The sequence below is a fragment of the Pseudochaenichthys georgianus genome, chromosome 12 (assembly GCF_902827115.2).
Source record: "Pseudochaenichthys georgianus chromosome 12, fPseGeo1.2, whole genome shotgun sequence".
Classification (NCBI taxonomy): domain Eukaryota; kingdom Metazoa; phylum Chordata; class Actinopteri; order Perciformes; family Channichthyidae; genus Pseudochaenichthys; species Pseudochaenichthys georgianus.
In genome coordinates this window covers 2,588,701-2,599,861 of record NC_047514.1, presented here as the reverse complement: position 1 = coordinate 2,599,861, position 11,161 = coordinate 2,588,701, and the positions used below count along the sequence as shown (strand labels likewise).

At 41.5% G+C, this 11,161-nt stretch overlaps 1 protein-coding gene across 1 annotated transcript; it reads left to right on the top strand.

The window, feature by feature from the left end:
- Positions 1 to 2,996: 2,996 nt before the first annotated feature.
- LOC117456402 (gastricsin-like) lies at positions 2,997 to 8,331 on the top strand. The gene is made up of 9 exons (XM_034096275.2): positions 2,997 to 3,068; positions 3,226 to 3,367; positions 3,472 to 3,589; positions 5,281 to 5,399; positions 6,110 to 6,309; positions 6,431 to 6,547; positions 6,669 to 6,816; positions 7,791 to 7,889; positions 8,007 to 8,331. Exons 1-9 carry the CDS (start codon positions 3,013 to 3,015, stop codon positions 8,169 to 8,171), a joined length of 1,164 nt encoding a protein of 387 aa, XP_033952166.1. The 5' UTR covers positions 2,997 to 3,012; the 3' UTR covers positions 8,172 to 8,331.
- The last annotated feature ends 2,830 nt before the right edge of the window (positions 8,332 to 11,161 follow it).

The window sequence follows — 11,161 nt, the reverse complement described above, 5'->3', positions numbered from 1 at the left end:
CGCCCTGCCCGTAGAAGCCTGACGGTCAAGGGGTCCGCTGTCCGCAATGAAGGTCTATGGGACGCCCTGCCCGTAGAAGCCTGACGGGCTTATATATTATATTATATATATTATATTGCTTATATATTACTGTACGTAATATAGCGACGGGGAGGGGCCCTGACCGTCCGTCAATATGTGACGGGATGGGAGTGAGAACGTGTTGGTGTGTGTGTGTGTGTGTGTGTGTGTGTGTGTGTGTGTGTGTGTGTGTGTGTGTGTGTGTGTGTGTGTGTGTGTGTGTGTGTGTGTGTTGTGTGTGTGTGTGTGTGTGTGTGTGTGTGTGTGTGTGTGTGTGTGTGTGTGGTGACGGGATGGGAGTGAGAACGTGTTGGTGTGTGTGTGTGTGTGTGTGTGTGTGTGTGTGTGTGTGTGTGTGTGTGTGTGTGTGTGTGTGTGTGTGTGTGTGTGTGTGTGTGTGTGTGTGTGTGTGTGTGTGTGTGTTTGTGTGTGTGTGTGTGTGTGTGTGTGTGTGTGTGTGTGTGTTCAGCCAGTACCAGTCCTGCATTTTTCTGAGTGCTATGCTGCAGCGCTCCTCCTCCCAGGCCACCTGCTCCCTCACCAGCCTCACTTGCTGGGCCTTCTCCCTCTCTGCCTGCTCACTGAAACATGGGTGCAGCTGCAGCTCCTACACACACACACACACACACACACACACACACACGCACGCACGCACGCACACACACACACACACACGCACGCACGCACGCACGCACGCACGCACACACACACACACACACACACACACACACACACACACACACACACACACACACACACACACACACACACACACACACACACACACACACACACACACACACACACACACACACACACACACACACACAGAATGACTTGAAGTACATGAATTCCCTGGAGAATTATCCACATCTTAATGATGTTATGCCAAACCCTACCTTAAATACAACGTTCTTTAGCCCCTACTTTAATGGTTGACTTTGTGTGAAACAGATATTAATCCCCTATTGAAAGGTAAAGATGTTTTCTAGGTTCCAGTAACAATGCTTTCTTAAAAGTCAACATGTTTTCCACATTTGGATGGTGGATTGTGGAAACCCGTTTTGATAGATTGCTGAGTCATCCCATGCAGCCTACTTGTGATTCATTTCCATCAAACTGACATAAGGTGACCTCTCGATGTCTGAAGAAGTACGTGTCCACCACTGAAACATACTCTTTCACCCCCTGTCTGGAACCAGAGCCCAGTCTGCTCTGATTGGTATAGCATTGCAGCTTTCCCAATAGGAAAGGGGCACTCCACCTATTACGTATGGATGCAAGCTTACATCACACCGCCACAAAGGCTCCTGTGTACACAATGTCAATTGTTCCATGGAGAAAATGAGAATGCGCTGATCTAATCTAATTGCATAACAAATGGGGTCATTAAAAGGCACTGTAATCAGAGTTCCCCCATGCTACTGGTCTGCTTTCATATAAAACAAGGTGCTATTAGCAGCGAATACAGGAGAAGTAAAAGCCAATCTTAGGGGAGATGTTATTACTACTATAGTCCAGTCAAAGCACAAAGAATAAAATCAATTAACATTCATAAATAAGTTGTATTTTTCATTGAATGTCCTTGAGGAATAAAAGCTATCAAATCCAAACACTGTTAAAAGTGTTGATAAGCCTAACGACACACGAGCTGTTGATTCAACTGTGTGGTTAAGGTGCTACTGATAGAGAAGTCCTGATATAACGTTCATTTTTCATTTGCGGAAAGTGACCGTTCGAAACAAACTATTAAACTTGACCTTGCTGTTGATATTTATATTTTATAGACAGATTTGTTTTAATTCTGCAAAAAGATATAAATAATTCAGCGTAAGCGCTAAGTACTCAACATCATCTTCTTGAAAGACAGAAAATAGACACATTTACCATACATGACATTAAATACAAGTTAAGTATTTACTCTATGAAAAGTGTCAAATTCAAAAACTCTGATGGGTTAATGTCACCACTACATTATTCCAATACCCAAATGGATGACATCTTATCATGTCCTTGATTAATATGATGTGTATTTGGCTCTGTGGCTTTCATTGGAGTTCGTGTTTATTGAAGTTTATTGAATTTAGAAAAAACCTGTAAGGCAGTGGTTCTCAAACTTTTTCTGTCATTCCCCACTTTGAACAGGTGGGCCTTTTCAAGCCCCACCTGTTCCTCATCGCTCCAATAAAATGGTAGGCCAAGCTTAAAATTGTCAAATGTATCGTTCTATACCAGGGGTCTCCAACTTTTTTTAGGATGAGGGTTACTTTAAAAAAATAAAACAAGTCGTGAGCTACTTTTACTCCTCTCTTTTGTTTTTTTGCAGTGTATATATTTAGCACATTTTAACATTATTATATGCTGCCTTTAACCTTTGAGTGCTGTTTGGGTATGTGGGACCCGTTTTCAGTGTTTACTAAAATAAAATGTATGCAATTTAATTATTTTAACCTGCTTTATTTGGTGGTGGACGTCACATCCTCGAGGGTCCGGGGGCATGCACCCCCAGGAAAAAAAAATTTAAATGTTGAAGTTGAATGCATCAATCTGGTGCACTTTGAGCTAGGGCTGCTCAATTAAATCGTATTTTAATCGCAATTACGATTTTGGCTTGCAACGATTATGAAAACAACATAATCGAAATAAAACGATTTTATTTATTTTTTAAATAGGTTTTTCAGTTGAATTATACTTAAAGTTCAGGGTAATCAACTGTTAAAAACATATTTTTCAAATTATTTTTTTGTTTAAAGAATTTTTTTTTTTCGTGACCCACCTATCACATCTCTGCGCCCCACCAGTGGGGCGCGCCCCACACTTTGAGAAACGCTGCTGTAAGGGTCACCCTGTTGAGTCGTCATATGACTGAGGTTTTGATAACAGTCCAGCTGATAGGGGCTTGAACATGTTTATATAAAGCCTGTCAGGAGTGCTGTGTGGACAAGAGGCATCATGAAGTGTCTTGTTGCTGTTTTGGTCTGTGTGGCGCTTGTGGAGGGACTCGTCAGGTAAGGAAATCATCTCTGTATTTCTATGGGCCTGTTTCGTAAAAGAAACAATTTTCTTTTTATGAGAGCAAATGACTTTGAAGATCAACCGCTAAAGTTGCTAAGGATAGTTATATCAGGTTACACTTCTTCATGTTTATGCTTCCTTCTTCCTCAGGATCCCTCTGAATAAGCACAAGTCTATGCGTGAGGCCCTGAGAGAGAAGGGGATCGAGCTGCCTTACCATGATCCGGCTCTCAAGTACCAGCCTGATGAGTTTTCCACCTCTGCCAACATGGACATCAATAACTACGCTGACGTAAGAAATCCTAGCTTAACGCGATTTTACACACAGCTGATGGGTTTGCATTTTATTTTATTATGTTCTTCTCTTTCTTTACCTCCAACCAATGCAATACCCAGACCACCTACTATGGCGCCATCACTATTGGAACACCCCCCCAGTCCTTCCAAGTGCTCTTTGACACCGGCTCTGCCAACCTGTGGGTGGACTCCATCTACTGTAGCACTCGGGCCTGCAGTGAGTATAAACCAACAGGCTTTACATGACTAAATCCCTCATGTAGACATAAAGCTCCCATAGGCCAAGCGTGCAGAGCAAGTCATCATGTTTCCATGCGATTACATTATTTAAAATCATGGGACTTAAGCCCCTGTCACACTGTCCCGAAGTTGACACCCGATGGGCACACGAATATGCAATTGTGAATATCGCCCGAAGATGGCCCCGAACCACACACGACGGCAACATTTACATTACATTTAAGACATACAACTGTAACAAAAGTAACACAAACAATTATGTTACAGTACTATGATACTGTACTGATATCTTCAGACTTTGTTCTTTACTTTATCCGTCTTTATATGTAGAAAATATTACGTTTTCTCCGTAATGTTGTTTCCATAGCAACAACAACTTCCTGTCAACTCGCCTTCAAAATAATATATTATATCCTTTTCAGTTTCACAGAACACAAATTGGGTTATTTACATAATATGTTTACATGATTTTGTTGTGCAATGAAACAACCCGATGGACACACGATAAAGGAAATGTTCAAATTCGGCTGTGATCGTAGCAACATCGGGCCATTCGTGAGGGCATCTTAAGCCATCGTATGACCGCCGGTGGAGTTTCTCAGGCTCCAGCAGCAACTTTGTGAGCGGTGGTAAAATCTTTGGCATGCCAAAAAATAGCCGAAGGACCTTGAGAAGGTTCATTTTCGTGTTGAATTCGTGTGTCAATTTTGTCCTTCGTAAGGCCATCGTGAGGCCTTCCTACATCCAGGACATGGTTAAACCGTACACCCCAGCGCGTGCACTTCGCTCTGCATCAGCCAAACGACTCGCTGCACCCTCACTGCGAGGGGGACCCAAGTTCCCATCAGCAAAAACACGTGGGTTTGCTATCCTGGCTCCAAGATGGTGGAATGAGCTCCCCATTGACATCAGGACCGCAGAAAGCTTACACACCTTCCGGCGCAGACTGAAAACTCATCTCTTTCGACTCCACTTAGAGCGATAGAATGACTAACAAAGAACTGCTAACAGAGCACTTATATACTAATAAAGGACTGGCTTATCTAAAGCCAGTTGAGTAGCACTTGAACTGATTGGCTCTATGAAACCTGATGTACTTATATGATTCTGTTTTCCTCAAGGTTGTGTCTTCCTGGTCGAATGTACTTATTGTAAGTCGCTTTGGATAAAAGCGTCAGCTAAATGCAATGTAATGTAATGTAATGTGAGGGCATCTTGTTATCATCGGTGCCATCGGGCATTCGCCCCGATCAGAGTGAGGGTGAATGCCCGATGGCACCGATGATAACACGAAGATGACACGATTCGACAAGATGCCCTCACGAGTGCCTTACGAAGTTGCCGCTCACGAAGTTGCTGCCGGAGCCTAAGAAACTCCACCGACGGTCATACGATGGCTTAAGATGCCCTCAAGAATGGCGCGATCTTGTTACGATCAGAGCTGAATTTGAGCATTTCCTTTATCGTGTGTCCATCTGGTGTCAATTTCAGGACAGTGTGACAGGGGCTTTAGAGTTTTAGTGTGCTTGCAGGCATGCCACTTATAATTTTCAGTCTTTAAGGAACAATCCGCAACTGAATAATAGAACTATTAGTGTCAAAAGACTCTGTGAGGCATGATAGCATGTTTGTTGACATGCCTCCAGAGATAAACTATGTCATTCGCAGACGCACACACAAAGTTCAACCCCCGGCAGTCCTCTACCTACTCTGGCATTGGAAAAACCTTCTACCTGCCCTACGGAGCCGGAAGCCTCTATGGTACCTTTGGATATGACACTGTCAATGTGAGTCAGACCCACCAAACAAACATGACTAGTTCTTAGTGACTGAGAAAGAAAGCATACTATGTCGTGGGTTTGCTATCCTGGCTCCAAAATGGTGGAATGAGCTCCCCATTGACATCAGGACAGCAGATAGCTTACACACCTTCCGGCGCAGAATGAAAACTCATCTCTTTCGACTCCACTTCGAGCGATAGAACTATTAACAAAGCACTTATATACTAATAAAGGACTGGCTTACCTAAAGCCAGTTGAGTAGCACTTGAAATGTTTTTGCTCTATGAAACCTGATGTACTTATATGATTCTGTTTTCTTCAAGTTTGTATTTTGTTGGTCGAACGCACTTATTGTAAGTCGCTTTGGATAAAAGCGTCAGCTAAATGCAATGTAATGTAATGTCAATAACGCCTCAAAGATTGATGTCTCACAGTTAGAACATACCAGTCAAAGATGTTGCATTGGAACGTTTCAGTAGGAAGATCGGTGTGGCAGTTTTCAGTTTTGAATGTGTAGTAAGTATGTGTATTAGTGAAAATATATACATTTGTATATACACTAGAAAAATATTTTTGATGAGAAACAACAGAGGCCCACCCTATTTGTTTTTTTAACATTGCTGTCTACAGTCATATAGGCTGTAGCTTGAACATGTATAAATACAATCTATGAATTGACATCCTACTCATCGCAGTGGTTGGTTTTGGAACCATAGGTTGGTGGCATTGAGATCAACCACCAGGAGATCGGTCTGAGCACAAATGAACCTGGTCAGAACTTTGTGGTTGCCAAGTTTGACGGCATCCTCGGCCTGTCCTACCCAAGCATCTCCGCTGGAGGAGAGACTCCCGTCATGGATAACATGATTTCTCAAAAGCTGCTGAGTGACAACGTATTTTCTTTCTATCTCTCCAGGTATAACTGTCACAAGACTTCTATTAAGCACTGTAAAACATACACTATCACATGGAGGATATCACCTCAGATATGACTGTATATCCACATTGTGAGCATTCAGATAAGCTTTGTGATTCAGGGGAGGACAGCAGGGCAGTGTGCTCTCTTTCGGAGGAGTGGACACCAGCCTGTACCAGGGACAGATCCACTGGACCCCTGTCACCTCTGAGACCTACTGGCAGATCGGAGTTCAAGGGTCAGTGCTTTTCATCATTCATTAATAATGTTAAATATCAAATGATCTTCTGATTACTCAGTGCTTATTGTGCGTTCCGAAATAACTACACATTTTTGTTTACTTTTGTTGTGCTTTGCAGATTCGAGATCAATGGTAGAAAGACCGGCTGGTGCTCTCAGGGCTGCCAGTCCATTGTGGACACTGGAACCTCCACACTGACAGCCCCCAGACATCTCATTGGTTACATCATGCAGATCATCGGCGCTCAACAGAGCCAGTATGGAATGGTAAGACAAATGAACAGACAGACACTCTCATATTGAAGAAGTAGGAAAATAAGCATGTATAAATTGGGCCGGTTTGTTTTAGTTTCTGTCTCTTCTAATAATAATATAATAATACACTTTATTTGTATAGCACCTTTCATGCACAAAGCAGCCCAAAGTGCTTTGCAGAAAACACAACAACAATATTAAAATGTTATCTAGAGAACAAGATAAAACGTCTACAGTGATCCTAATGACATTCCCGTGAATTAAAGACATTTAAATATCTTTAAATAAAAAAATAAGGGCTTTCCTGGACTCAAACCATCCCAGCTGCCAACAAGAAATATAGTAATATTAATAATATTAATAAATAAATTTAAATAAAGCTATGAAGAAACAGAAAAATAACAGTAATAATAATAACAGAAGTGAAATTAAATGTGAAATGGGTGAATAGGTGAATTAATCAGAATAGGAAGAGATGTATGCGTGTATATATATATATATATTTATTTATTTGACTATTTATCAATGCATTTACCTATTAAACAATGAAGTATACCTATATTATGAAGCAAATCATGTATAAATACAACGCCATATGCATACATGAAATGTAACTGACACTGTAATCCCCCTACCCCCCACCCTTCATGTTATTGTCCAGTCCTATTTATGATGTGTGTGAGCCATGTCCTTGTCCGTATATTTTTGTCTTTCAAAATGTTTAATAAAATATAAATGTTGAAAAAAAGAAAATGTTGAAAAAAAGAAGGAAAACAGAAAGAATACAGTAAAACATGGACAATGATACCAGTGAGAATTGAAAGTTAACCCAAATTAAAAGCCATTTGCTTTTAAACATTTCACGGGAGTTTGCTGTTCCATAGTTTAGGGCCGTAACAACAGAACGCAGCCTCCCGAGATCTCTCGTGTGATACCCTTGGAATTTCTAAAAGCAATTCTAATATCTCTCTTGTCTTGATCTTCAGTACACGGTGGACTGCAGCCAGCTCAACAACCTGCCAACTCTCAGCTTTGTTGTTAGCGGTGTTTCCCTCCATCTGCCTCCTTCTGCTTACATCACTCATGTAAGTTACTACAGTACAAGCATTCACTCTATAAGCATGTATTTGTGTGTGTGTGTCTTTTTATTTAGTTTGTTAGCAATGTCATTTACCTTTCCCATCTCCTGTCTCCGCCTACAGCGCAACCAGAATGGAAAGCAGTTCTGCTCTGTGGACATCGGCCACACTAACCTGCCCTCTCGTAACGGCCAGCCCCTGTGGATCTTTGGGGACGTGTTACTCAGAGAGTACTACTCCATCTACGACCGCACCAACAACCGTCTCGGCTTCGCTTCAGCTGCCTAAAAGTCATCATTTTAACATAACTATAAACCTGACCAGAATATAAGGAGTCTGTGTCCACTCGACCACTGCTTCTGATATATTGGTATTAATATATAGTTAAATCCCTGTGGTATGCTCAAATAAAGTTGGTTTTGTGTGTTAAAAACTAAAATAAAGGAAAATCTGGACATTAAATAATACATTTTGTTTGAGTGCTTATCTGCTTCTGAGTGTAGGAGGTCTCTGCAATGCATGTCAACAGTGTGGCCCCATTTCCCCTAAACTGCAAAACCTCAAAATGTGTGTCAGTGAAAAGTTGCACAGAGTAACAACAACAGCGGTAGGAGCCAAAACGTTGATTTATTATTTTGATTATTTAATCATTTAATGTATGTAATGGAGTATAATTGATTGGTGTCAGGTGAACACGATCCGCAGCCACGGCTGGGCGGAGCGGCTGATTGGTGCTGCGATTGCCTCAGCTGGTTAAAAGAGTCTTGCTGATTATACTCTGGGTTCTAGTTTGGTTGTGAAGCCACACGGTTTTTTGACCGCTGCATTGCACTGCACTGCAGAGAAGAGAAGATTTGTTTATTTAAATGACGAACACTGTTTCAACCTCGTCTGGTAAGATACCTTCATGTGTGTGTTTTAAAGAAGAGAACGACCAGTGTTGAAATGGAAACGATAACATGGAAATAAATGTACCAAAAACAAACATATCTCTGAGTGATGTGTGAGCGCGTCGGCCAGGCGCTAAAACCAAAGAACAGAAAAGAGCTTAAGAAAGGTGGAAAGAAGACTCTTTTAACAGCAAAGGCCTCAGTCCTTTCCTTGAAGAGTTAAAACACCTGACTAATCCCATATATTATTTGTTATTACAATTGTTTGTCCCTTTCTAAAATATTCTGTAATATTTACATTTCAGTATCTCTATCACAGGAGACACAGCCGCCTATGCAGTGTCTACATTACAGTTCCTGTCACACCATGTTGTGTACCGCGTCCGCTTGCTGCTTATCCGACAGCACACCGTGACTTCCTTTGCATTTAGCCCACCTTTGCTTGGGATCATTCTTAATAATAGGGATTTGAAGCTTACCCGTCATGTTCCTCTCCATACTAAGAATCATACCACTTGCATGCAGGAAAAGAGCCATTGGTCTCTACCTATTCTGAATTGTGATATGCTAAGCAAGAGGACAATCCTACCACAGAGGACTCTCGGGCAGGGGGGGAGTGTGTGGGAGAGAAACTCCTTCTGGAGGGAACACAGGGATTTTAGCCTTTACAGACCATTTACATGCACAAAAACCTATATAACACACAACAAAATCCAAAAACCATAATAGGACCCTAAATGTTTTACCTAGCTTGTTTTTTTCCCTAGTATCATGTCTTTTGGTTTTCTTATTGACTTATTTGTCTTTAAATAGGAACATATTCTGAAGAACTCAGTGGTCGGACACTAGAATACAGATGACAGTGATCCGGGTGTCCGTACCTCAGGTTTCAGACGGACATGCTCCGGCAGACGCTGGTTGGTGATCAGCAGCTGTTGAAACTTCTTATTCAGCTCAGCCAGTTTATTTTGCTTCGCTGCGATCTTAAGCTCCGCCTCTCGTAGCTGACGGTCTTTATCCAGCTTCTGCTTCTCTGACTCGATGCTGGAGGGAACACAAAGTTAGATGAGTGATTTCATGACATTCTCGAGTCCCTCAATAATAGGAAGCCAAATGCAGTCGGTGTCAACTGTCCGAATGACTTTGAAAAACAGAGAAAGATACAGATAGGCTACATTGAAAACAAGAATGATCAACAGATAATTCGCGCTCACCTGCAGGCTGCTGGGTCCTCAATATCCTGGGCTAAGCTTCATTCGCAAGGCCCACCTGTTCGAATAACAAGACATTATACTTTTTTATATAACAATCCATTTGCACCATAAACTGTTTGTTTCTTGCCCCTTACAACAAATCTGAACTATGTGATGACGTCAACAGACAACTTAAAAAAGGTGTAAAGTCAACTTTTCCAAATGTTTGACACAAGCTAGGGAACACAAGGACCCTGGGCGTTCATACAAATAAGAAACACACATTTCGTAGCAATCCATTCAAATTGGTCGACAGACTGACACATTTCCTCTTTGGTAAGGCTTATAGTTAGGGCTGGATCAGGCTTACCTTTAACCAGACCCTAGTTATGCTGCTATAGGCGTACGCTGTCGTGGGATTTCCACCTCTCTTCTCCTACTTCTCTCTTGTTATCTCTATGCACTCACGTCCTCTCTTCACTTCTGCACCATGAGTCGTGGCTGTTGCTCTGGTCCTGCCTGACGCCTACCTTATTATTTTATAGTGGTGTCTGGACGATTCGTGACATCCTCCTGGATCCGACCATTTCTTTTGTATACTCATATTACCATTTTTGTCCTTTTGGATTGTCTATATTGTCTATGTTGTCTATTCAAACCATATCTATTGCTGTCCCGTTCTGGGTGTTTCTACAAATTATTTTCTATTCGCTGTGGAGTTTTTCTAAAACAACATAGATTAGCTCCATGGCATAATGCCGAAACCCGCAAAATAAAGCAAAAGTCTAGACAACTTGAAAGGATATGGCGTTCCACTAAACTTGAAGAATCTCGTTTAATTTGGCATATTACTCTCAATGAATATAAGAAAGCACTGCGTAAAGCGAGAGCAGCCTACTACTCTTCATTAATAGATGAGAATAAGAATAATGCAAGATTTCTTTTCAGCACTGTAGCCAGGCTGACAGAGAGCCACAGCTCGATTGAGCCTTCTATTCCCATAGCACTCAGTAGTAATGATTTTATGTGCTTTTTTAACGATAAAATTGTTACTCTTAGAAACAAAATTAATGACCTCTGGCAAAGGCAAGAGGTCATTAATTTTGTTTCTAAGAGTAACAATTTTAGTCAAAGGACCAGTATAGTGTTATCAACAGCTCCCGGAAACTTAAGTTCTAATATTACACTAGATAGT

Bases quoted from the DNA above. Each gene is read 5' to 3' on its own strand.
- LOC117456402 (XM_034096275.2), top strand. From the start codon at position 3,013: ATGAAGTGTCTTGTTGCTGTTTTGGTCTGTGTGGCGCTTGTGGAGGGA. The intron at 5,400-6,109 runs GTGAGTCAGACC...TTGGAACCATAG, and splicing joins TTGGATATGACACTGTCAAT to GTTGGTGGCATTGAGATCAA. The intron at 6,817-7,790 runs GTAAGACAAATG...CTTGATCTTCAG, and splicing joins AACAGAGCCAGTATGGAATG to TACACGGTGGACTGCAGCCA.